Source organism: Elgaria multicarinata, chromosome 9, assembly GCF_023053635.1.
Source record: "Elgaria multicarinata webbii isolate HBS135686 ecotype San Diego chromosome 9, rElgMul1.1.pri, whole genome shotgun sequence".
NCBI lineage: Eukaryota > Metazoa > Chordata > Lepidosauria > Squamata > Anguidae > Elgaria > Elgaria multicarinata.
This window is the reverse complement of record NC_086179.1, coordinates 62173884-62200391: the sequence shown is the minus strand read 5'-3', so window position 1 is coordinate 62200391 and position 26508 is coordinate 62173884. Positions and strand designations below refer to the sequence as shown.

Sequence of the window (26508 nt, the reverse complement as noted above, 5' to 3'; positions counted from 1 at the left end):
ACAGGTGATTAAAGTGTCATACATTACATTTTATTTCAACAACAAATAACAAATGCTCCCCTTGCTAGGTAAGAACTTTGCTTAGTATAGTCTAGAAATATGACAGGTCAAAATTCAATATCACTGCAGATTCATACTTCATTTCCATACACATAACCCTTTACTTTCTCCTCCCAATAGAATAAGTCTTCATTGAGTCTCTCATTTAAAAGTCCTTTAACCTTCATTGTCAGTTACATTGACAGCTTTTATTCCTTTTGGGACCTATAGTAACTGCTAATATGTACAAGATTGTACATGAAACAGGTCCATTACTTTGAAATCCCATGAGTTGACAAAACAGATTCAGTCCTTTTCTCCTCACAGAAAATTGCTGTTGATGCATATTGTGCTGCCAATAGCAGATCTCACACAAGGGCAAAGCTCACAAAGGATCAATGTGACATAGTCAAGCAATCTCACTGTTTCAGAACATTATGCATACCAAGCCAGAACAAAGTTGCAGTGTGTGTGTATATACATTTATCTGTGACATGCATTTATATGTTGACACAGTTATCTGCTTTTATTTCTACTAATTGGATAGGATACAATTGCATGGATATCTTTTCAGTGCAATGGCAACTTTTGATATCTGTAGTGTGTGGCACTCATTTTCTGTCTGTGTCAGTATGATATCACTTGCATCAGACTGCTTTCTCCATTCATCATCACTACAAAACCTTAATGAAAGTCCTTCAATCACAAATGCACAAAAAAGTATACATTCTCTTTCTGATGTTGGGGTGACTTTCAAATTGCCATTTACTTACATTGTAGCTAGAACTCTGTACCACATTCCATGCTCACGGGCAGCTTTTCAGCTGGAGTTCCTGCGAGAAGGAACACAAATGGTTACAAGTTGCGCTGTGCTCCTGTGGCTGGAATGGGGTGTGGCAGAAGAACATCGCATTCTGTACTATAATCCTTAACTAAATTTCATTTGATTCCTGTTCAATTGGAGACAATGTAAAATGTAACTGATTTGGATTTTTAAAAACACTATGACTAAATTGGGGTCTATTTCACCCTACTATCTCATTAAGGAAAAGGATTTTGTAACCATAAGTAAGTAAGCTTGTGATGGTTTTGTCAGCAGCCAGAAACTCTAGATTACATTATAAGATGAGTTGCTCTTGAGAAAAGGATTCCTTGTCCTTCATGAAGAATCAGAAAGCAAGGCCTTAGCTAGACAGGGCGAAATCCCGGGGCGATCCCCAGGACCATCGCTGTGTGTCTACATGATGCACAGGGGATCCTGGGATCAGGGAGGGATGATCCCTCCCTTGCCCCAGGATCTCGCACTCACCTTTGAGCCCGCTTTTTCCGCAGTCTCGAGATGATCCCATGTGGGTGGGCATCATGGGTTGTCCAGTTCCTTGTGGTTCCTCATGGGGAGCTGGGGCCCGCACACGTGGCGCAGAGCTCAGGAGCTCTGCACCTATCGGGGGTCGGGTGGGGAGAGGAGAGAAATTAAGTTTAAATTTAAAAAAACCTACCTTTCTGCACATGAGTGTTTGTGCGCTCTTCTTCTTTAAGAAAAAAATTAAAAATGGCAGCCACAATGTCCTCACCCTCTGACATCATCACACGCTGCATGTAAGCAGGGGAGGGGAGAGATATTTTTATTGTGAGATCTTCACCCCTCTGTCCCGCTAGACCGCTATGTCTAGTTGAGGCCCAAGTTAACACATGTGATTACAAATCCCAGTAGTTATTAGTGCTGTAAGGATAAGTCATGAATGAAAACAATCAAGAAATGTTTTCTATACTCTATCATTATCCCTGAGTTAAAGGAATATGCTGACAATTTACTAAAGTAGCAGAACAATCCTAAAAGCTAGCAGAGGGACCATTGGATGTGACAAAAGTGCCCCTGGTACACCTGTGGAAAGCTTTGGATGTAGATGTACCACTGCCAGCGGTAGGATAAAAATGAGGGTGTCTCTGGTGGGCTTGGATGTAGGATCCCAAGCCCCCTTGTTCCTGTGACATAGTTCTGCAAACATGGCAGCCTAGAGCTGATATAATTAGGGAAGAAATATGGGAAGAAATATTGAAAAAGAAAACCATGGAGGGGGAAAAGGAGGTAAACATTTTGCCCCCACCTCCTGCCTTGACCACAGCGATTCACTCAGCCTTATGAACTGGTGGTTTCTCTGTCACAGAATCTCCACCCAACTACTGTTTTAGGATTGTTCTGTTAAGGTGCCATAATTTTTAGGGATTTCATGTAAATGGTTAAATTACTGCAAAGATTGTGGCATCACTAACATGACAGAATACTTGATGGAATTTGTGTACCCTTACAGAATTTCAAAGAGTAAGCGGATTCATATGTTGGCTTACTCACTAATGTCATCTGTCTGGCATCAGTAACTCTACTTTTCAATAGCTCAGTGTTTTGTTTTGTTTTTTTGTATTTTACATGGTCCAGTAAAATTACCAGGCGTTGTTGTTTCACTAGAATGTTGATGACTAGCAGCAGTTTCTAAAGCCTGCTGAAAGAATGGATAGAGTAATGTGAGTGCCAGGATGACAAAAGAACAGATATTGAAACAGCGATGGTGTCTAGTTTCCCAAAACGATGGCAATTCATATGGTTTTCTGGCTTTTACAATTTTGGGATAAATTCTTTGCTGTTCCACAAGTGTGATTCAGGAAACACATTTCAGCGTGAATTTATGAAATACTGACTGACATCCATGCATCTGTCAGTACATTCGTTAGGTTGTGAAATATTATCAAAAAGAATAAAACCATTATAAATATAATAGACTTCTGATGTCAAAACATCTATTAGAAATAAATGTCTTTAAATATTTAAAAATATGCACAAGCTTAATGAAGTTTATTTAGAGATTTATTCAACTTGTAACATCTAATGAAAGATGTTTAAAAAGTATTTTTTTCAGATAATTCCTCATTTTTGTCATCTACATTTCTGGCACTGAAATTCAAGAAAAATGTAACATGCTTTTTATTGAAGTGGGTGAAGGATAAGTCAAGATATAAAATCACTTGCTGGAAATGTAAAATTGTTAATGAGCTTGAAAGCTTCTCTGGCTCTGACTGGATTTCTGAATAATTTTTCTCTCTCTCTTTAATTTCATGTAGTTAAAAAACAATGTCAAAGAATAGCTTAAAAGGAAAAGTCATTTATTTTCTGCTTTTTAGTAATTAAATGTATAAAGATATAGGTATAATTAAAGTCAGCCAGATACTGTTTCTACTTAAGGACTTTCCTTGGAGAAAAAAAGTGCAGTGAATAATCACAATTTTATTGTAGCCATGGAAATCTTTATAGAAAAAAAAATCTTAATTACTCTATGCTTTAAGCCAGTAAATGAATTCTTATTATAGGTCAGAGTCATGCTCAAATATATCATCATTTGAAAATCATACCAAAATTTGGTATATTCAGCAATTTTGTTTCAGTCCAGGTCTATAAAGTATGGTGTACTTTCTCTTTGAAATGTTACCATGTGTTTCTATTAAGAACAATTTCCCTTGTTTCTTACTTAGACGTATAGACTCAAAACATGATGTTTCATGCATTAGAAATATAAATTTAGGAATAAACTGAAGTATTATAACTTCCCAGAAGGTAAGGCATTGGTTAATGTGATTTTTTCTGTAATACCACTATTACTGTATCCAGTTTTTTCTAGGCATGCATGCATCACTACAAAAAGTAGTTGCACAGCTGCTTTCCAGTGGAAATGACTGAAACTGACTGCCTTGCAGATGCACTTGTATGAACATCTGTATGAACAGAACACCTGGGCAGCAGAAGATCAGCTGCCATCTGTAAGCAGCTCATTTAAAGCACAGCTTCTGTATCTGGCTCCTCCCTTTCTGCTCTTGGGCAGTAGAAAGACCTGCTGTGAGATCCAGGAGATCACAGCAAGGTAAGGAAGAGTCAGGACCCTGGACAGCATACTATGTAAGAGATACTGGCTGGAATATTTCCTCAAAGGAAGAGTTATTGTCTCAGCAAGGGATTGCAGGCAACTGAAGCCTTCAGAAGGCTGGCAGGCCCAGAACATTCAAAGGTTCCACCTCTTCTGTATGCTATCTGTAGCCGGTAACTTTTGCCTGGAACTATGCTGACACTCTTGACCCTTCTCTTCCTTCACCCCCACCCCCCAGGTGAATCTCTATAGTGGTTTTATAATAATCTCATGATGAAGCTCTCCTTAGGACTCTTTTGAAAATGTTGTTGACTTCCAACATACACACTCTTGTAATCTACATTTTGATTACATGGATGTTTTATGCATGGAAAACATAAGACACTTGTAAGAAGGCTAAATTATTATCCTGTTCACGAATACTAGTAACAGTGTATCATTTTGAAAGCCATGGGCTTGTTTGAAACATTGACAGGCAAGTGAAATTTCTGTGGCTTTTCTGAGGAACTTTCCCCCTCATATTTTATTCTACCCTATTTCTTCGATTCTAAGACACACTTTTTTTCCCCATATAAACATCTCTAAAAATGGGGTGCGTCTTAGAATCGTGGGTGTGTCTTAGGTTTTTTTTTTCCTGTTGGTGGTACTGAAATTAGTGTGCGTCTTAACAATCGATGGCGTCTTACAATCGAAGAAATACGGTATTTATTTATTATAAGATATGTATATACTGCTTTTCATTTTAAAAATCCCGAAGCACTTTACAATGAATTATTTTTTAAAAAAATCACTAAAAGCACAACAGCAGCATTTAGACATATTAATGGTTGGGGAAAGCCAGGGTAAACCAGTATGTTTGCAGTAATTCTTGGAAGCAGATGATTGTTTGATGCCTGACGTATCGCAGAGGGAGGGCACCACCACACAGAGATCCATTGCCGCGTTGCAGCCAGATGGGACTCTGTAGGATCTGGCAATGACAACGCAGATTTTGCATATCTGATACTTATTTACTTACATTTGTATCCCACCTTTCTTCCGTGGATGTCAAGGCAGCATGTACCATTCCTGCTCTGTTCAACTTTATCAACACAACACTCCTGTGATTTACTTTAGTCTAGGGATAGTGAACGGCCCAGTGTTACGTAGTGATAGTCATGAGTGAGATTTCAACCTTTCTTCCTCACAGCATTTAAGGATCTCTGACACAATTTTCTAGAAATAAATAGAGAACGAGGAAATGCTGTGTGTAGATTACGAATTAATACATGGAGTGAGGAAAGTGTGAGTGTTACAGTGGCAGTTATTTTTTGCATTAGATGTTCCACTAGCACATAAATGGACAGTGTTGTTACTTTCCAAGTGCTAATGAGAAGTGCAACTCTATGTGAAGTTAATTTAAATGAGGCAAAACATCTTGTGCAGTTTTTCTATATTAAATTGTACAACTATGTTCCTTGTGTCAACACAGGGAATGTTGCACACAGCTTTGTTAAAAAAAAATAAGAATGACAATTGTTCATTTGTTTTCAAGGGCTGAATAGTTATTAGAACAATTGTCTTCTCTGTCACTTTACAGCACAGATTAAGAATTAGCAACTATATCCTGGAAATGGTAATATGTTGTTGTGTGTCTTTTTTTGCTCTTAGAACTTCTCTCTCTCTCTCTCTCTCTGTGTGTGTGTGTGTTATCTGTATACTAATTTGTTTGTTTGTTTGCCCTTTTCAGTTGTTTGGGCTTTAGTAGTATGTGACAAGAGAACTGTAATGTAAGATGTTTGTAGCTGGAGCTTTTTTCAACTTAGCATATGTCTCATTTTGCCAAATGAACACTATTTAATAAGAGTCAAGAACTCATCTATGCATAAACTAGAAACTTACCTATGAGTGATTATTTGCTAAAACTTGCAAAGATCTCCTTTTTAAGGATAAATATAAAGTGCAGATTTTTTTAAAAAAATGATTGTATGTAGAAATAGTGTGGGAAAATCTGTACATGTGCATAACTTCTCTCTCTCTCTCTCTCTCTCTCTCTCTCTCTCTCTCTCTCTCTCTTGCTGTACATGGATAGCTAAAATAAATAACCAGATCCTATAAATTGCAGTGCTTAGGCTTTGTTTATGTAATAACTTAAGGCAACACTCTCTTAAAAGGTGCTCTTGGATTTTTAATATACAACCAAGGAATAAATGTGAGGTTATTAAAAGTACGGAGAAGGCAAAATGGTGTTTGCATCTCACAGAAAGTATATAGCAAGCAACATATGAATGAATAAACCAAGAACGAGAATGTAGTTTTACTATAGTTAATTTTGGGAAAGTGCCTCAAAATCCCTTCTTTATATGTAAAAGCTCACTAAGGAGACTGCTTATTCTGCCTCTATGCAAATATTCTAAGCACTCAGAAGTAATGTATGTGGGTGGAGCTGGATTACAGTGGCAGCCCCCAACCTGCTCAAATGGATTCTGTAAACAGTGTAGATAATCCCTGTGTTGGTACAAACTATAGGTGCATTGGCACTGTAGTTACAGTCACATTCACTCTATGTGAATAACTGCACAGGGCTAACACTGGCTACTACAAATGTTAGTGAAGAAATAAGTTGCATCATAACAATCCTTAAACTGGAATGCAGTGTGTGTGTGTGTGTGTGCGCGCGTGTGTGTGTGTGTGTGAGAGAGTTGTGTAGGTCTTTCCTTAGTTGTTATGCCTTAGCGAGGAAGGGACTGGGAAACAGTTGTTCCCAAATGCACCTGCCCGCACCTGCTTATCCACCACCGCCAGTCACCCCCTAGACATTCTCACTCAAGCAGACAGTGTAGTGATAGGAGCACTTCTGTATGAGAGCTTCATCTACTGGGTAGTATAGAAATGTAGTAAGTAAGTAAGTGAATGAATGAATGAGAGCCTCTGAGTTGCCATTCATGGCAAGTGGTGGTCATCTTAGATCCCCCAATTGTATTGCCTGGCTTCCATATAGAAACACCACTGTCACCATCTTGAGTGATTATACAAGGTGAGGGAGGGAAACTGTAGCAGGTATGGAAAGAGGGAGGAGGGGGAAAGTAAATTGAGAACTAGTACTTCAACTTTCTAAAAAAAAAAACCAATGTAATTGGATTTTTTTTATAGGTAAAAAGAAGAAGAAAAAACTTTCTTTAACATTCTTCTATCTTGCTTAATCCAGGGATAGTGGCTGTCAAGTGGCAATGCAATTATTGTCTGATTCAGCAGTTACGAAGGCTTATGTTAGCTGAAATTCACAATGAAAGACTATCAGCATGATGCTTATATAAATTCTAAGTTAATTCTTACAGCCGCTAGGCAGTGTTCCCTGACTTCTTTAAAACATTTGCTCATTGACTCAGTCAGATTTTCCCATAATTTTAAATTTGTCCCTTTCCTGCAACCTCACCCACCCTAAAAGAGTACCATACATTTAGCAGAGGCAAGAAGTGGTACGACTACAATGTGTAGTTTACTTCTTATACTTGGCAATTGTTAATCTGAAGTTTGCAGCACTTGGCAGTTTGTTAAGGAAGCGTATAAAATGCTAATGGAAAACCTCTAAACCCTCTGAGGGGAAAATGACTTAAAGGATGTTTCATGGTGGTTTCAGATTTGGCATACTGTCCCAAGTTAATGGTTAAGGCTTCCTCAAAGATTGTTAATGAATAAGCAGAAATTTTGTTTTCTTGTTTACTGAAGACACAGAAAACTGTAAACATATTTTGACAAAATAATGTTTATTTTATTTGCTTTTTTCCACAAAAATAAATTTCGGTTTTTCTCTTTTCTCTATCATGTAAAATGAGCATTGTTTTCATATTGGCACTCGGCACTAAACACAATTAGAAGTCCCATTGATTTCAGTGCAAATTAATTCCACATTTATGTGTTTAGGATCTTTGGCTAAATTAATTTTTATTTTTTCTAAATACACACTATGGTTTTAGTGTTAGATTCATAGACATCTGCATGGCCAGTACTGAATAGGAAACACACTCTCAGCATGTAGTTGTTAAAGCAAGTTTCCAATCTTTCTGATTACAGATACAAGCTTAAAAATCTAGAAACTGTTTACCAGTGTTTCAGAAATAAGGGGTGAGCAAGGGTTCATTTCTAGTAACCAAAGGGCTGTCTTTATACCTACATTTTACAACTCCTTTCTTGTGTGTGTCTGGTTGTTGTTGTTGTTGTTGCATGAATAAATACATATGTCTGCTTTCACTCTGTAAGAGACCAAATGTATAACCTAAGATTCCAGAATGACTGGTTAAAAAAAAAAAAAAAAAAAAAGATCAACTCACACTTTGTCTGAGCCCTACGGGAGTCGTTTCTGTATAGTTTTATTTTATGTCATTACAGTGTGTGTGTGTGTGTGTGTGTGTGTGTGAAAGGGAGAGGAACACTGCAATTCTCCAACATAACTATGATTATATTAGAAAGGGTATAATTCTGGCGGTGGCAATGAATCATTTCGATTATACACCTTCCTGCATTTTTCACCAGCTGCAAGTGATTTTTTTTTTAGGAATGGTAAGATACTGCTTTATACTGAGTCAGACCATTGATCTATCTAGCTCAGTGTTGTCTACATTGATTGGCAGCAGCTCTCCAGGGCATGAGATAGGAGTCTTTTCCACTCCTATTGCTATGGATAGAATCTAGGATCTTTTGCGTGTAAAGCATGAGACCATTCCCATGTTATGTGCTCTACTAATATGATTAAAACCCGCTTCCAATGGATGCAGTTCATATCTCATTGAAATAAATGGGAACATACCAATACTTGTCAGTAGAAACAGAGTTGCATGGGAAGAGAAGCATTTGAAAAGTTTAGGGTTCCTTATTCCCTCAATATGATTTCTTTCACCTTTTCCCTATTTTCAGGATGTGGACAGATTCTTCTTTGGTGCCTAGAAGGAATGGTCTAATATAATATCTAGCCAGTGTGGTGTAGTAGTTAGAGAGTTGGACTGGGAGTAGATCCGGGTTCTAGTCCCCACTTGGCCATGGAAGCGCACTGGGTGACTTTGGGCCAGTCACAGACTCTCAGCCCAACCTACCTAACAGGGTTATTGTTGTGAGGATAAAATGGAGAGGAGGATTATGTATGCCGCTTTGGGTTCCTTGGAGGAAAAAAAGGTGGGATATAAAATAATGTAACAACAACAACAACAACAATAATAATAATAATAATGGGGAAAAAAGTTAATAAATAAATTGTATTGTGTTCCTACTACGTAGGTAAACTGGGAAATAATGTATTTTTACATTGAATAAACAGAATTAAACTTTAAAAAATGAATTGCTGTTTTAATCTAAAGGTTTGAAGGTAAAGGAGTTGTAAAATTGCTCTTGTTATGATGGCTTGCTTTATTATAGAGTAATTCCTGATTACAGAAAATACCTGATAAATTTTAAACATGTTTTAAAAGCTTTCCGTTAAGAAATCATGTGCATATTTAAATATGGTGTATATTAATTTGCATGCCGCACTGAATAACATCTTTTACACATGTATTATGTATAATAAAACCTGGACCTAAACAGAGAAAAATAAACATAAAATCCTTCCATATTTAATACGAGTAGGAAATTCCTGAATGTGGTTGAATAAATGTAGTCCTAATTCATGAATAAAACCCAATCATAAATTTCATGCTTAATGTCTTTTCCAATATATATTCAAATAAATCAAGAAGACAAAAGATTAGAAGATTAATTTCAATATAATTTATGGAAAAGCCTTCAGTCCTTTATCAAGTGAAATTCCAAGACCAATTGGAGTTGACAAAGCAGCTTAATAGCTGTGATATTGTTGGTACAAATAGAAAGTAAAATGTATAAATTAGTATTTGCATAAATAAAATTATATATTCTATTTCTACTTCACATCTTTGGGACTGAAGTGCCTTACAGCCATAGTAAAACAGTCAATGTTCAAAATATCCACACTAAAGAGAAATTAGTGGACTTCTTTTTAAAGACCATCATACTGTCAATATTTCAAAGTAGGTTTAATTAATTAATTTAAAAGCTTTAAATATATCTCTGTTTTGATCTTTCGTTTATTTACAGATATGAACTTGTAAAACCTGGTTGACTTGGAATGTTTGATGAAAGATGATAAAAAGGGATTATTACTGCAAAAAATTAAATGACCACATTAAAAGAACTATTATGTAGCAGCACAGAAACCTGATCTTATGAAATGTCAGGGGAAATATGGCAATACCCCCAACCCGTGGATAAGAGAGGAGGAGATTGGCTTACTGCAAAACTGGCACTCCATGTAGAGGTGGAATGAAGCATGGCATAGAGAGCTGAGCTCTAGCCCTGAAACCTGCTTGTTCTGCTTCGACTGGACAGTGTGTTACTTGCTATATTTCCCCCTAGCTTAGAACTACTTTAGTTTTCCCTTTATATATTTGCTTCTTTCCTGAGTTGCAGACTGGAAAGCATGGCAATTTATTGTCTTTTTACTTCATCGATAACATTTCTTTTATCTCAACCTGCTTCAACTTTCCATTCATGCTCCTCCTACAGATAGGTATTGATATTCTGAGCTTATAGTTTGCTCTTCAAATTGGTTTCTCAATAACATTGGAAGTCTGATTTACATTAAAGTGTGGATTGGATAGCTGTATGGATAGACACACATCCCAATATGTGCTGAGGCCAGAAGAGTCATTGATGGTAATAGGGTGGGCCTCCCTAATGGCCTGCACAGAACAGGAGTGTGATGAATCCTATACCTGTGGGAGAATGGCTTATGGAGAACAAGGAAAAACTCACACAGAGAGTAACAACAAATAGGAAGCAGCTGCAGCACATTGTCTCTTAACCTGGATGTTCAGTAGTACTTTGTGAGGAAGTAAGAGTGAGTGGTACCACCAGAGTTTTCAGCTAGTGCTCATACCTCAGCCTTCTCCCTCATGTGGGGAGAAGAAGATTACAATGACTGTGAGGTTACTGCAACCTTCCCCCTTAGAAATTTCAGTAGACCTCTGTGCAGGGACACCCTGTTCTGCTCCTTGTACCTGTGCTGTTATCTTGCAAGGCAAAAGTGTATATGAATGTTTGGCCAAACTTAAGAAACATACATAGATGCACAATCTTACTTCCCTCCCCCCCCCTGAAATAACATCTGAAAAGAGCTACTGTGTCAATTCTTTTTGTCTAGCCCAGAAGTAGCTGTTTGGACTGGTAGCAACTCTCTGAAGTCTCAGGTGAGCTCTTTCCCAATCCAACTAACTGAGAGCCTTCACTGGAAATCCTAACGATCAAAAATAGGATCTCCTGGACACAAAGAATGTTTTCTGCAACTGAGCAGTGGCCCCTCCCAATAGCTATGACAGTTGGCTTATGTCTCTCAAGCACTTATACATGTAGTGGAAAAACTCATGATTTCAAACGTTACAATTATGATACATGTGCTGATTTCAAGTGAATTCAAAACAATTTATGCATGAAACATTGATAATGCAAGTTCATGGTGGTCTGAATTTCTCTTCCAGATCATTACTGGCTTTCAGTTCTCTTTTATCATTTGGCATTGCTTCTTTTCCAGATTGCACAACTTCTCACAACCATTTGCAGAAATCTCTTTTGATAATAAGAAGGGAAAGCTGAGCATATATCAATTGCAGTGGGAATTTTTTAATGCATCTTGGAATAAGGATGGAGAGAGGCAGCAGCATGTATGGAAGCAGAATTCCCTTGGTTCTCTTTTTATGTCAAATTATTGGTGCATTGGACGTACCACTTGATTGTAAGTATTAACAGTTTAGATTGCTATAGAGAAACATCCTGATAACGGAAAATCAACCCATATAAAAAAAAGAATGACATTGCATTTCAAAAAGTCACTTTCATGCTCAACTCTTCCCTTAGTTCTAGAACATTCCAAGACAGCCTTTATTTTGTCTGCATTTTCAAGTGCAATTGTGTTCTAATTTCCCTGGCATTGTTATATGGTTTGTTCTTAAATTGCCCAGCAGTGTGCTGTTTAAACATACAGAATATGTTAAAAATCAACAATTAGCATATGTTACTGACATATGTAACCAATAGTGTAGTGCAACCCTATACATATCTACCTGGAAGTAAATCACACTGAATTTAATTGGGCTTACTCCTTGATAAGTGAGCAATGTTAATGATTTAAGACAGGAATAACATATATCAAAGAAACAAATTAAAGTGTTAAACATTTATATTTCAGATATTTAATTGAGTATATAGAAAGAAGGAACTAAATACTGAGGCTACTGTCCAAAGGAATTATCGCCCCACCCCCCACCACCAAAAAAGACAGAACACCTCTAAAACTGGAGTCGTAGTTCTGTCTTCCAGAACAAGAGTTGCTGCAAAGAAACCATTAAAGCCAATTCTAGTTTCACATGCAGTGCTCAAATTACTGCTTTGGACTGAAGCCTATGGTTTTAATTCCTATTAGTTAGGTTATAAAATGTTGCTTAAGGCTCCCATATTCAAATTAATTGATCTGATAATAAAACAGGATGGATAATTAAAAATAAAAAAACTTTATCCATGTTGCTTATGGAATAGAGCTTGGTGCTGTTTGTAACATTAAACTTAGTCTTAAGTGTTTAGTTGAGCTTCCGTGTGGCCCCATGGACAGATTGATTTTTGCTTACAGCTTGAAAGAAATGCATTCCATTCATTCCAGTTTCATACCTCCTCAGGGCTTTTTCAATACTGTATATTTTGTATAGGTAATAGTAACAACCAGTGTTTACACTTGAAAAATCAGTATTTGACAAGTGTCTCACATGCTGAAGTGTGAGAAACTACACTGATTCTTGTCATGCTAGCAAAATAACTTCAGTGTCTCATTTGTTTCCATGGGAATGGTTAGAAAAAATCTTCAATATGAGCGATCTGTATATTTCTCAATAACTTCCTCTTTCTACGATCTTGCTTTTTCTTCTTACTAACAAATAATTTTCTTTAATTCATGATTACAATTCACCTGCTGAATCTGATGTGGGGAAAAAAAGCAAAACTCCTTGAAGAATGTAAGTCTTCAGCCCACAAAAGTAGACATTAAAAAGTGCACTGTGTGTGTCTTAATGAGTGTGAAGTCTAAGTAGCATGTTTTTGTTATATTTTTTGTTTATAGTGTTGTTTGCTATTATTAATGCTGTGTACAGATGATTGATTGAAGGAAGAACTGTAGAGTCTATAGCCAGGAGCACTTTTGGAATAGATTTCAAAATTTTGTTTAAATATTTACTTCTCTTTAGTACCTTAAAGAATGTGATTGTATCCATATAGGTACTCATATGCCCCATGATTCAGGTATATGTTGTTCTTAAGTTTCAATTAGGAGTTAAATGTATTATGCTGGCTTCTGCTTGTAGTTTAGACTAGTCAATTTCACCATTCAATTTCACCATTTCACTTGATGCATTTCAGATGTGCTGCAGTCAAATTCTCATCATTTCCAACCCCAGACAATATCCAATGGGGCTGCTTCACCACCATTGGTTCTGTTGCATTTGCAGGACTCACTGCTTGTGCGATGGTGCTTTGGAGCTTCTAGAAATAATCTAGACTAGCAGAAATGCTTGTTTCTGGATTGGGGTAGGTCAGCAGAGCTCCTTCCTGCGAACTCCGCTGACCTGCCCCATTCCAGAAACAAGCATTTCCACTCATTTCTTGTTGTTTTTAGAAGCGCCAAAGCCCTGTTGCATAAATTATGGGTCATGCGCTCGCACAATAGGATACTACCCTGTGAATTGTGGTCTGGCACATCTAGGAGAAGCATAAAGGTTGGGGAAGGCTGAGTTAGGATCTGGACAAGTAGCTGAAATTAGAAAAATGGAGCCATGAAGCATTTTCCTGTCCACAGGGCAGCTCTCCTTCATTAAGCTGAATCAGACCAAGTGCCATAGTAGCAGTTAGGGAGGTGTTTTTCCTATTGCTGCAGAGAAATAATCATCTGTACACAGATAAGTGTGGTTTTCTCATCTTTTCTCTTGCTGATAAGATTTAGCGGCATGTTCAGCCTGAATTTGGCTCTTCTCAAACAGCACAAACATATTTATCTACTCTCAAACACCCTTTCCACTAACAAGCCACAATTCCTTTTCAAAATATGAATTCTTAGATGGTCTTCCTCTTTCCACACCAAATTCAGGGCGATCTGACTCTCTCCTCACCTATTCTTACTCACTTACGTACTTAGAGGTGCCTGCAGTGGGAGGAAATATTTTCTGCATTTATTTCTTCCTTTCCTACTAGGAAGGGAAACGAACAACAGGGTACAGATTCTACTTCTTCTTTTTATAAGCGAATGACAGAGTTTAACTATTTTTAAAACAAGACAAACCAGAAAATAACATATCTTCTTTATGCATATGCTCAGCTCTACACAATACTTCTTTTTTTTTAGTTCTCTCTCCATTCCACATATCTCCAGATTTTCAGAAGTGACTTAGGAGTGCAGCTGTATTTTGGGTGGTGGGAGAGGTCAGATTCCTACTGCATACACATAGCTAGCTGCTGAGTTTCCTATGACCTAGGTATGTTTATAGTTTTAATCTATGTAAACCGCCCAGAGAGCTTCGGCTATGGGGTGATATATAAATGTAAATATAATAATCATCATCATCATCTTCAGTAAAAAGTATTCTAGTGTCTTGTCATCACTTAGCATTTATCACATGGTGTATATTGCCCTTTTATAAATTTTGCTCCTGCAGAAAAAAAGGAAAGGCTAAGACAGCCATCTACAGACATTCAGGAAGAGTTCACTTACTAGAAATATCCTATCTCATTTCTTTCTATAAGGAGAGAGAGGAGATATTATCCATACAGAAATTGCCACATTGCCAATGATTTATTGGCAAGCTTTCCATGGGTATACAGCATAAAAATTAGTGACAATTCAGATATGCGTAGGTCCTTATTTTGTGATTGAGAGGACCACACACTATCCAAAATCTTGTTCTCCCTTACACATTTTGGTGTAATGTGAAAACTTGGTGTTACATGAAACTATAACTCTTTTCAGTCTAATAAATTTGCATGCTAATCTAATCAAACCGAGATAGTCACTGGTAAATTAAGAACAAATTGCTTTACATCTGGTCCTTTGCTTAGAAGGTCGAGTAGTAGAAGGAATCTGATCTGGCACTTGGCAATACATTGTGTTCTGGGATCGGCAACCCTGGTGAAAGCTCGTTTGTCTGCTAGAAGAAGTAAACAACTTGTACATACTTTACACAAAGTACAGTTGTGGACCAACTTTTCCTGTGTGTCTTGATTCTACACAGTTTTAGAACACCGGGAAATGTCTTTAGACATTGCCTGGTAAGGCAAATAGATAACGATTTTTGTCCAGAATAAGAAAACATTCATTGCTAAACTATTAGATAATGTGAACTGGCATGCAAATAGCTAGGCTGTGCTGACATGAATAATTCTGGCAGAATATTTGGTTTTATAAACTCAGGCTATAGCCCTACAGACATGTAACTGTAACATTCATCATTCATTTCAGGGTAACTTACCCCATTGCAGGTTTGTGCAGGATTGCAGAATACTAGATGTTTGTGATTAACATAACTATCTTTGTGATTTGTTTTTTAAAAATGTATTTATCTTTTACAAAACGGTTGTGTGTTTTCTGAATTACACACATAATGACTATAATTAAACATTTCCCTTTTTCCCCCAATCATATTTCACAAAAAGTGCCACAGCCTCCAACAATAACACAACAATCTCCAAAAGACTATATCATTGATCCAAGGGAGAATATTGTAATACAATGTGAAGCAAAAGGAAAGCCACCACCTAGGTAAGTATTGGCCTTATGGTCTTAGCTTTATATGTATTGACTGATTTTTTACAGCTCAGTTCTATGCATGTCTACTCAGAATTAAGCTCCACTGCGTTTAATGAGGCTTAAACCAGATATTGTTTCAGGAAGCCTTTCTTGACTTGCCAGCCATGTTTATATCACAGTTTTGTCTTTAATATAAAATCATAATAATTTTTAACGTTGTGATTTATTTATTTACTTACATATTTATTACAGTTTTATACTGCCCAATAACCGAAGCTGTCTGGGTGGTTGAAAACAATATATTTTCATTTGCGCAAGTACAGTTACATAACTTTCTGCATTTTCCCCATTTTGCCACATGTGGGAGTATGTTTGTTTCAGTCATGCCACTGAAAAGGTGCTTCCTGCTGCCTTTCTGCAGCACAATAATGCCAAGAAAAGCACTTGTAGAGCGTTCTTTTACCCTATTTTGTATATTTTATTGTTCACTGTTCCAGAAACTGTTGAGATATAGAATGGAATATAAATATTGTAAATTGTTATTGTTATTATTAATAATAATAACTACATATCACAATTATGTTTCTGAAGAGTATGTTTAGAAGTTTATCCTCCATTTGAAAGCCTTTTGTTCTATGTGCTCTGTCCACACTACAAAGAGCCATTAATGTCTTCTACCTCCATTTTCTGTTTTGGCCCTGTGAGCTTTCAGGACATGCAGGGATGAGACGGAGAAATGAAGGGTAGAAGACCTTAATGTCTCTTTGTAAATATGGAATTTGGGCGAATAATGACAGAAGGCCACACATGTAAATTCTTCCTTGATATGTCCAAGTTTTGTGGCCCTCCCTCAAACCATCTCCTCCCTTCTTAGCAGGCTAGAGGCTTACTAGATGCTGTTAAGTGTAGCTTGATATGATCTTGATATGATCCTCAGTATCGTTTTGGTACCAAAGCTCTGCTCAGTTCTGAGGCTGTAATGGGCACTCTCGAGGAATGAGGGAAAAGGCGGGAAACTGCTAGGGACATGGGCACTGGGAAGGTGGGGGAGAGTTACTGCCAAGAATTCCTCAGCTATAGGGAAATGACCTTAAAAATGCTTTTCTAAATGAGTAATTTCCTCAATATTTATATTCAATTAATAGCTTCTCATGGACACGTAATGGAACTCACTTTGACATAGATAAAGACGCACGGGTAAGAATGAAGCCACACTCAGGAACTCTTATAATAAATATTATTAATGAAGAAAATGGAGGAAAGGCAGAATCATATGAAGGAGTTTATCAGTGCACGGCAAGAAATGAGCTTGGAGCAGCAATTTCCAATAATATTGTTATACGGTCATCCAGTAAGTTGAATATATGATATGAATGAAACTTGAAGCTCTTACTACTTGTTGTCAACATTTGATTTAATTAATTTTTTTTCTTCTTTTCTTAAAAAAAGACATCTTTTTAATCATCAAAGCAATCTTGTTAGAAGGTAATGATATCTGATATTTTAGCTTAGTGCTGTACTGCATGAAAAACTGAAACGTTTTAGTAAGTTAAGCACGTGAGATTACCCCCTTTTTTCCAGTATGTATTCAACTGGGTATTGTATAAAGCATCACAATTAGAAAGAAAGATTTTGATACTTGAATTTTACATATTTAAAAGTTATATATTGCAAAACAGCTGTATACTTCGAAAAACCATGATTCCATTTCAGATATGGTTTCTTAAGGGTTTAGGATAAGGTATAGCAATAGCTATTTCAACAGAACATCCTAAATCATCACACTTTCGTTTGCTCGAATGTACTCCCTTTTGGAAGACACATTTATACCCTTGTCCACATTCTCACAGATATGCATTCTGCTGAACTCAAAAAGACATTGTTTAGACATTGGACATAAAACATCTATGGTTAAGTGGTTCCCTCCCCACCAAAAAGATTCATATATGCACACAAGATTTGGGGGATGAGCCACTTGGTGTGTTTGTTCATAACAAACAAGAATTTAACATGCACAATTTGATTTTGGGAAAATTAACTTAGTAGAACAATATTGCTTTAAACACAAGCCTAATAATAGTAACAATGGAAACGAATCTGCAAGTCTTCCTTGAGAGTGGTATTCTGAATGTGTATCCGCAAGGCTGGTTCCTGAAAGCCAAAGTGAGGCTGCGGACATGCGTGAATAGTACATTCTGCAGAGGGAGGGAGGGATTGGGATAATAGCAAAAGGAGGAGTGGATTAAATAATGAGTCCATAACATGCATGGGAGTAGGGAAAGAAAGGAAATATGAGGGCAGGGTGAGCTCTGGGAGTTGAGTTGGGTAGAGGGGAAGGGTTGGAGGGACACTAAGCTAATAGGGAGGGGGTTGTGTTCCAACTACACTCAGCATTCACTCACAGTAGTTTTCAAGGCAATGAGTAACGGTTACTGGAAGCTTGTAACACCCATACACTCCAAATTAAACGTTTTCTGCACTTACGTTTAGCTTCCTCAAGTCCTTCTCAACTAAATTTTGTGAGGCTTCATATTCAATCACCTCTTTTAGAAGAGAAGGCCAACTATGGGGTCCTTTGTAATCTCAAGCAAACATAAAGACCTTCTGCAAAAGGGGTCTCAGCTGCAATCCTTTCCACTAGCAAAGTCTGGGAAAGATGCAGTCAAAACCTGACTCTGATCAAATTACTTAAAATTTAGAACCAAATTACTTACTTACTTTGAAAATGGGAATAGAGAGGATGGAGGATACATTTGTAGTAGAATCTCCAAGAGTTGTATAGCTTTCCCTGGGCTGAAACCATTTCTTGTACTCTGGATACTGGGGAGCAGTGATACCCTGGCTTGAGGCATCACTAGAAAGCTGTGTCCATTTTAGAAAGAGGATTGTGTTCTCCTGTGGGAGGCACAGACCTACCGAGCCAAGCTTAAATCTAATTTGGGGGTGGGGAACTAGACTAGGGAATGGCAGAACCTCAGCATCCACTGTCCTTGGTGGAAGCAATGACAAGCAGAACGCTAGAGTCTGCCTTCCTGGAGGAAGATTGGCTGGGGGTTTGGTTGGTGGATCTCAAAAGACCCAAACATCCGGGGTTGCTTGTGCTGAAAGCAGATGGAGTTTGTTCATCAAACCACAGTTTGGCACCAAACACAAACTTTGCTTCTTATACTTTTTACATCAAAGAATTACCATCACCACCAGTGTGACATCCCAGTTAAAGACTTGCAGAACCAATGTGAGTATTTGAAATGGCAGTACTTGCCCTCAGATTAAGGACTTGATCACTCTTCCTGAAAAAGCTATTCCTGAAAACTGACATGCAGGTGATGTGATGAACGTGATACAGCACTCCAAAACAAAACAAATGACCACTAATAGTGCATCCAGTTTATAGATTTAAAAAATGCATGCATATCGTGCTCAATTTTGCCTCCTCTTTTCCCTTTGACACATATGCACATTTGCAAGTGTGATTAGAATCTGGTGATGTCCAATCAAACCTTGTGTATGTGACATAGCTTCTGAAACCTATCCCTTTGTCTGTGTTTTCCCACCTCGCCAAAGTCGGGAGTGAAAGGCACCAAGCGTTCTCTAGCCAATGTAGGGTCCATTTGGTTCAGTCTAAAACTGAGCTGCTTCTTAACACAAGCATGGCAGGTGGACTTATCACTGCAAATGTTTTAAATGCTTTGAACATACTATTCACATTACATGTACATATGTAGCATTCAAAGCAATCAAACATCAAGATGTGTAACTGTGCTCAAGATGGTATCATTAATTTCCTTTCCAGTTCATCTATAGCTTTTGTAAATGTCTCTTCCATCAGTTTCTGATTAGGACTCCATTATCCTTGTTTTCCTCATTTTTAATTGCTTTGTTTTCTACAGTACCCAGAGTTACATTATCCAAGAATTTCCTATGCACAGTTTAGGATAGTGGAAGAATGCCTTTGTTTGTTAATTAACAGTTGGAAACTCATTTCCCTGAAATCGCTATACCACAACATAAAGTTCCTTCTAACTTTCCCCCTGAGAAAACTGTTACTCAAAAGATATTCATGTTAAATTGTGTAAATTTCATAAAGTATTGATTTTGAGTTATGCAGGTCTCTCCCCACCCCCACCCCACGTCCTTGATATTCCTGGTTTTCCTCACTCCCCAGGACACATGACAGTAATTTATTTATTTGTTACCTACAGGATCCCCTTTATGGACTAAAGAAAAATTAGTTCAAAAAACTCTAACTGAAGGTCAATATGCAATACTTCCCTGCGGGCCACCAGTGGGATTACCGCCACCTATAATATTTTGGATGGATAACTGTAAGCTTACTTTTAAAATCTATGAACAATTGAAAAAGTAACATTATTTCAGTAACTCTATCTGTGTTTGATCACCCTTGCCAGATTGGGATATCTCTATGGGGCAATAACATTGCTATTCTATTATAACAGTTAACAGCTTTGTATCAGGGTTATTTGTCAGTATAATCATAATGGACTACATAGTGACTGGGTTTGGACGGCACGATAACCCATAATAGGTTAAATAAACCATGTTAGTTTATTTACCCACTATGGATTATCATGTTATCTGTCAGGTATTTTTGATCTATGATGGTTTATTTGCCCAAAATAACCCACTCTAATAACCCATGGTCTGCAGTAAGGGTTATATAAACCATCATGGCTTATTGGGCCATCTGGTGCTCCACAGTGGCTTAAAGAGCAGATCGCCTAGAGAATCGCTTGGCATGAGTGGTCAAAAACGTTGCTGCTACTCTGCTCCAGTGAGCAGATCTCAGTTGGTGAGATCTGCCTAGCAACAAATTGCACTTAGGTTCAACGTAGTATTAAGTAAGCAAGACAAGCAAGCAGCAGAAGCCAAACAAACCACTTTGTATGCTAAGAAACAGCTTCCTTTTATTTCTATGTTGTTATTTTGCTGCTGGCTTGTGGGCTTCGGTGGGCTTGGGACAGGAATATGAGGTGGGGGATACAAAGGGAATAGAAGGGAAAGTGAAGATGGGGAAGGAAAGAAAATGAAAGGGTAGCAAGCTGTTGGTTTTGGGTCACTTTTCCATGAAAAAGGAAAGTTGTGCAGTTATCCAGTATAGCATTTGGATGCTCCCCATGAGGATATCCCACGTACAAAATTTTGCCCCATTCCAGCAAGCTGTCAAATACTTAGAGCCTCTACCCACTTTTGGGTGCACATGGGAAGGGATACGGATATGGCTTTGAAAACTGGCAGTGCAGGGGACTCTGGGACTTGGTTTCCAATGCAAAGGTAGCTGGGATACCATCCTAGCCAAGGAGGAGGGCTGTATAGGGAGGAGAGGGTGAGGTTGGGAAAATAAGCTATGCACGGTAGCTTAGTTGTCCAATCATGTGGGGGATAACATTAGCTTATTTTCAAAAGATAACACGCTAAGCCATTGTTGGGCCGCTAACCCTTTTGCAGCAAATGGGTAGGGAGCATGTTTAAACTATGGTTATGTAGTCAGCATGGTTAGGACTGGTTCACACAACACACTAAGTCATGGTTCAAATGACACTCTAAGCCATAATGTTTAGCTCAAAATGCTTAACCACCATGGCTTAGTGTGTTGTCTGAACAGGGTCACAGTGAAGCTCATTAACACATCACATCCAAATGCAGCCTGTGACTGAAAATCTTCATGTTATGATTTCTATCTTCCCTCCTACTCATACTGCTTCTGTTCACAAGTATACTGTTAGCAGTTTTGTGTGATGCTATCTGCCTGCATTGCAAGTTAAGACATGGTGCTGCTGAAGTGGTCATTGTATGCCATTCTTGAAAATGTTATAATAATGTCTGTCACCAGTGTTTCCAACACAAGACAACCTGTTGGAAAAAAAATCTTATTACAACCCCTTAAAGAAGGCCTAACAATAAAGAAGGAGACCAAAAGTCATTGCACTTTCCTTCAATAGAATTGTTTTCTGCATCCTGAGACTATTCTCTCCCTTTGTGTTGAAAGGTAGCCCTACATAGAATGTATTGCATTAATCTAACCTGGAAGTTACTAGAGCTACATAGGGGCTTAGCAGATCTACCAACCAAAGCTGGTAGAAGGCACTCTATGCCATTGAGGTCACCTGACTCTCAAGTGACAGTGATGGCTCCAAGAGAATCCCCAGGCTACAAACCTGTTCCTTCAGGACCAATGCAGCTCCAGACAGAACAGGCTGAACACACTTATGCAATGCAATGTCCTCTTCAGATAGCTTTCCTGGGCAACTTACTTGTTATATTTTATGCACTAGATTTAAGAACTTTGTATTTGCCCAAGCTGTTAATCAACAGTATTTTTAGTTTTGTTTTTATTGACTGAAGATGTTTATTTAGGATGCTTATGTAATGTTTTATACTCCTTTTATTATTTTTATGATGGTATTTGAATTGATATTTTTATGTGCTGGTTTTTCAAAGTATTTGACATGCCATGATTTGGAAATTTTAACTAATGTTTTTATAAATAAAATATCTATACTGTGCACAGGATCATAATGTAGAAATCTCAGTGTGAACTCGGCCATAAACAGAAACAACCAAATTCTGTGAGCTCCCATAACACAAATGGCCATGGAATGTCTCAATGCAAAACCTAGTTCATACTGAGATGTTTCCAATCTTGTACAAGGGAGGGAGAAAGAGTGAGTACTTCACATGCTTAAACCAAGCATTTATTATTTAGTAGCGCTATGAACATTTTCCTTTACATTTTATTTCCACAGCTTTTCAAAAGCTGCCTCAAAATAATAGAGTTTCCCAGGGTCTAAATGGAGACCTTTATTTTTCTAATGTAATACCAGAAGATACCCGTCAAGATTATATCTGTTATGCAAGATTTAACCACACTCAAACTATACAGCAGAAGCAACCAATTTCTTTAAAAGTTGAACCTGGTAGGTATGATTTTTATAAATTATTTTATATCTACATTACATTCAGTAGACATCTATAAATATTTTCTTGTGAGACTGTATCTTACTTGGAACATGTGCGACTTAAATATATCTACAAATCAGTGAATATAATTTTTAGTATATTTTCAGGATAATTTTCAGAACTTTTAAAAATTATATGCTATCTCCAGTATTCAAGTCAGTAAGCCTGTATGCACCAGTTGCTGGGGAGCATGGGTAGGAGGGTGCTGTTTCACCATGTCCTGCCTTGTTGGTCCCTGGCCGATGGCTGGTTGGCCACTGTGTGAACAGACTGCTTGGCTAGATGGACCCTTGGTCTGATCCAGCGTGGCTCTTCTTATGTTCTTATATACTACAATAAAAATGTGTACTGTTAAATATATAGAGTACTTAAATTCCATTGTCAATAGGATTTAAACAACCTATTTACAGAATTGCAACCATAGTTTGAACATAGACTGGTAACAAGATCGTCTATATTTGCTCATTCAGGTACTTTTATGTGACAAATGCCAATTATTGTCTTACTATCTTATGCAAAAAAACCCACCATGTTTATTGTTGTCCTGGATGTTTCAGTCAGTCAATCAATAGTTTTAAAGCAATAAAATATTTATTTCTGTTTGACCTGATCAACATTGGTATAGAAAGATAAAGTTATAAAACTCAGATTTACTACTGCGTGGTTGCATTCTTCATAATATTCTATTTATTTCAGTGGATTCATTGAATGAAACTATAGCTGCTAATATGAGTGACTCTGATTTTTATGGTGGTGAGTTTTAGAGATCCACTCTGGCATTACTCCTTTCATTGTAGAATTTAGCTAACTAACTTCACTCCATGGCTGCTTAATCTTACTGCCTCTACAATTCTAATATATGCACTCATTAGTACTGGTAACAATTTAAATAAATTGCACGATATGAACACGCCAGTTGATTTAAAATCATTTAGAAGTAATGGCAGAACTTTTGCATGAAAAACGCATTTTGTTTTGACAAACAAATCAACGTAAAAGGCTTCTTAATTTTTATGTATTCTATTTCTTTACCTTATACATTAACTGATAATTCGTTGTTACTGGAACTAGTCAATAGAGCACATGTATCCTAAGTTATAAAAAGGCTGGAAAATAATTAACAGATGCTCATCCTGCTTAATACCTTGCTGAATAAGCTGTCTAAATGTTAACCATTTAATCCATGTGTGCTAGGAAGAATACATGTTTAGCATGGTTAAAAGTGTACCTGTTCTAATATGCACTTGGGTTTTATTTATTTACTTTCTTAAACAGAAGTAGCAATCATCGTAACACTGTCAACATAACTAAATGGCTATCGGGTTTTATTTAAATTTTAAAAAATATTTATCTCATTATTAAATTTTCATTCATGCATAGCCCAACCACTTTCCAAACATAAAAATATGTAGTACAGCAGCTTTGCTCAACCTGATGCCCTCCAGATGTTTTGGCATGCAACTCCTATCAGCCCAGGAAGTGTAGCCATTGATCAGGAATGATGGGAGTTGTAATATAGAGACAAACCCAGCCAACATAATCTATAATTGATTCAGGCTATTCCTGATCTAGTGTTCTATGCTTTCATCTTCTTGCTCTCACTTGCAACCACTAGTCACTACCTGTCACCACTGTCTAGATTCAAGGCAAACAGCAGCTGTTTTTGTACACAGACACATAAACATGCACCCCAGCATCTATACACAGTATTAATAGATTTGTTGAGTTTCTTAGTCACCTTTCTCTTAAAAAAACACAAAAAATACCTAAGGCAACTTACAACAGAACTATTAAAAGATATAAAATATAAAATAGCTCAAAACAATTTCTATCAACATACCAAAACGTAATAAAATCAAAGCAGTGATGCATAAAAAGCTCATCATCTGCTTTCAGATGTCTAAGTGTAAAGGAAAGTCTTTATCGGTTGCCAAAAAGATGATCATGTTGGAACCAGGTGGGCCTCACTGGGGAGAGGTGGGAGTCAAAGCTGAGAGCAGGTACACTGCTGCTGTATTCAGGCCATGATGATAATTAGCAAAATAAATACCTACATCTGCTAGACAATGGCAGGGGCAGATTTCTTGCTGCTGGTGGACTCAGTGTGTATATTTCTCGGTCTCAGAGCTCCATCTGATGAGCATTTTATTGCATGCTCGTTACTGGGCACTCACAGGCTTTTCATAGGTCCCTCACATAATGTCGTCTTCCTCTTGCACCCCTTGTGCCCCTTCTGGTCTTCCTTGCGCTGCAAGAAAAACCAGAAAAAGTTCAAAACATTTTTAAAACCGGAAGTTGCTGCTCTCTCCTGCTGTGTGTGGGTGAAGCAGCGTGATTACAACATTCGACTGAATGGGCCTCGTGCTTATTGTTTACTTCCTGTTTTCAAACATGAAGTAACTGAGCTATGAAACCACGAGCAGAGAAGCAATGGTAGCCACCATTTTTTCCCAGATGTGATGGAGCTCTAAGTGGGCAGAGCAGCTCAGTCTTCTTGCTCTTGTTTATGTGGAGTGGGAGGAAAAGGAATAGTGAAAGATGGCGCAGTACATCGTTATGTGAGCCACATGTTGAAGGCTCTGCCCTTCAAGGACAGTTAGTTCTGGACACTATGCCCCAAGAAGTTTCAGCAGCTTGGACAGCTCCTTTAGAGTTCTGGCTGGTGTTGAGTAAAACCCAGAATGGATTCACAGCCCCACCGCAATCATAGCCACCAGCCTCCACAGGATCTGAGAAAGAAAGAGAATAAGACAGAGCTGCATGGCAGTCCAGTGTTACTGTGCTAGATTTATGGGTCTTCTAGTCTGGCAACTGGCAAATTGCAAGTCTGAAGCTATTTACTTGCCTTTTGTTTCTTCATAAAACAAGATTTAATTAGAACACTTTTGTTTTATGTCCTATGTGCAGTTTTTGTCAAAACATACAGGGAGAAATGTCCTGATCAACTGGTTCCTTGTGAAGTTGAGGATTTCCCTGTTCACCTTAAAAGTGTGGGCAGCTCAGAGTATACACTCCTTTTGAACACCCAGAGCTCCATTAAAGGCAATGGGGAGGTTTGTGTGTACAGAAGTGGACTTGCAAGATCAGGATTGAAAGCAATGAGTTTATAGTTAATGGGTTGCGTCTTATAATATGATCTTTCATCCTGTGGCTTTTTACACAACAGACTTAAACTAGTTTAGCAGTAATTTCTTGTTGCCAGGGTAGGAATTGTAGAAAATGTAGTTCTACAAGGTGTGTGTGTGTGTGAGAGAGAGAGAGAGAGAATGAATGAATGAATGAACAAATGGCAGGACATACTAGGGGTCTCTGAGAAGATTCTCAACACTGCACCAAACTGCCATCCAAGGATTCTTCAGGGGAAGTCATAGCAGTTATTTTCATAAACATGCTCTAGATTTGTAATGAAGATATTCACCTTTGTCTAACAATACCTATTTGGAGTCCCATTTGATGTGAGTGAGATATTGCATATGTGCATAGATGTATGTGAACTGATTTCGCAGCAGAAAAAATGAAGTAAAAAAGGATAAAATTCATGAGATAGTGTCAACAAAAAATATTTTCAGTAGATAGCTATTATTCATTTTTAAAATATATATACCACACCTCTAATAATGAAGCTTCCAGGACATATACTACCCAGTCTATACACCGCTGTGTCAAAAGAGAAAAGGTTTGGGCAGATTTTCTGTACTTAAAAAAAAACTATTCTATTGCACATAGTGAAAACCTTTTAGGACTTTTCCCAAT

General features: G+C 37.6%; 1 protein-coding gene across 21 annotated transcripts in view; it reads left to right on the top strand.

The window, feature by feature from the left end:
- Positions 1-26508, top strand: part of NRCAM (neuronal cell adhesion molecule) — a 92992-nt gene that overhangs the window by 9103 nt on the left and 57381 nt on the right. For 10 of the 21 annotated variants that reach the window (XM_063134014.1, XM_063134013.1, XM_063134003.1 and 7 more), the window contains exons 2-8: positions 11530-11730; positions 12983-13000; positions 15684-15789; positions 16923-17128; positions 19980-20102; positions 22542-22712; positions 23452-23508. In XM_063134014.1, the coding sequence (XP_062990084.1) occupies positions 11622-11730; positions 12983-13000; positions 15684-15789; positions 16923-17128; positions 19980-20102; positions 22542-22712; positions 23452-23508 (790 nt within the window). In that variant the 5' untranslated portion in view covers positions 11530-11621. Of the gene's footprint in view, positions 1-5393; positions 5569-11529; positions 11731-12982; positions 13001-15683; positions 15790-16922; positions 17129-19979; positions 20103-22541; positions 22713-23451; positions 23509-26508 lie in introns of those variants that run through there. The other 11 variants (XM_063134016.1, XM_063134008.1, XM_063134015.1 and 8 more) reach the window with 4 other exon arrangements.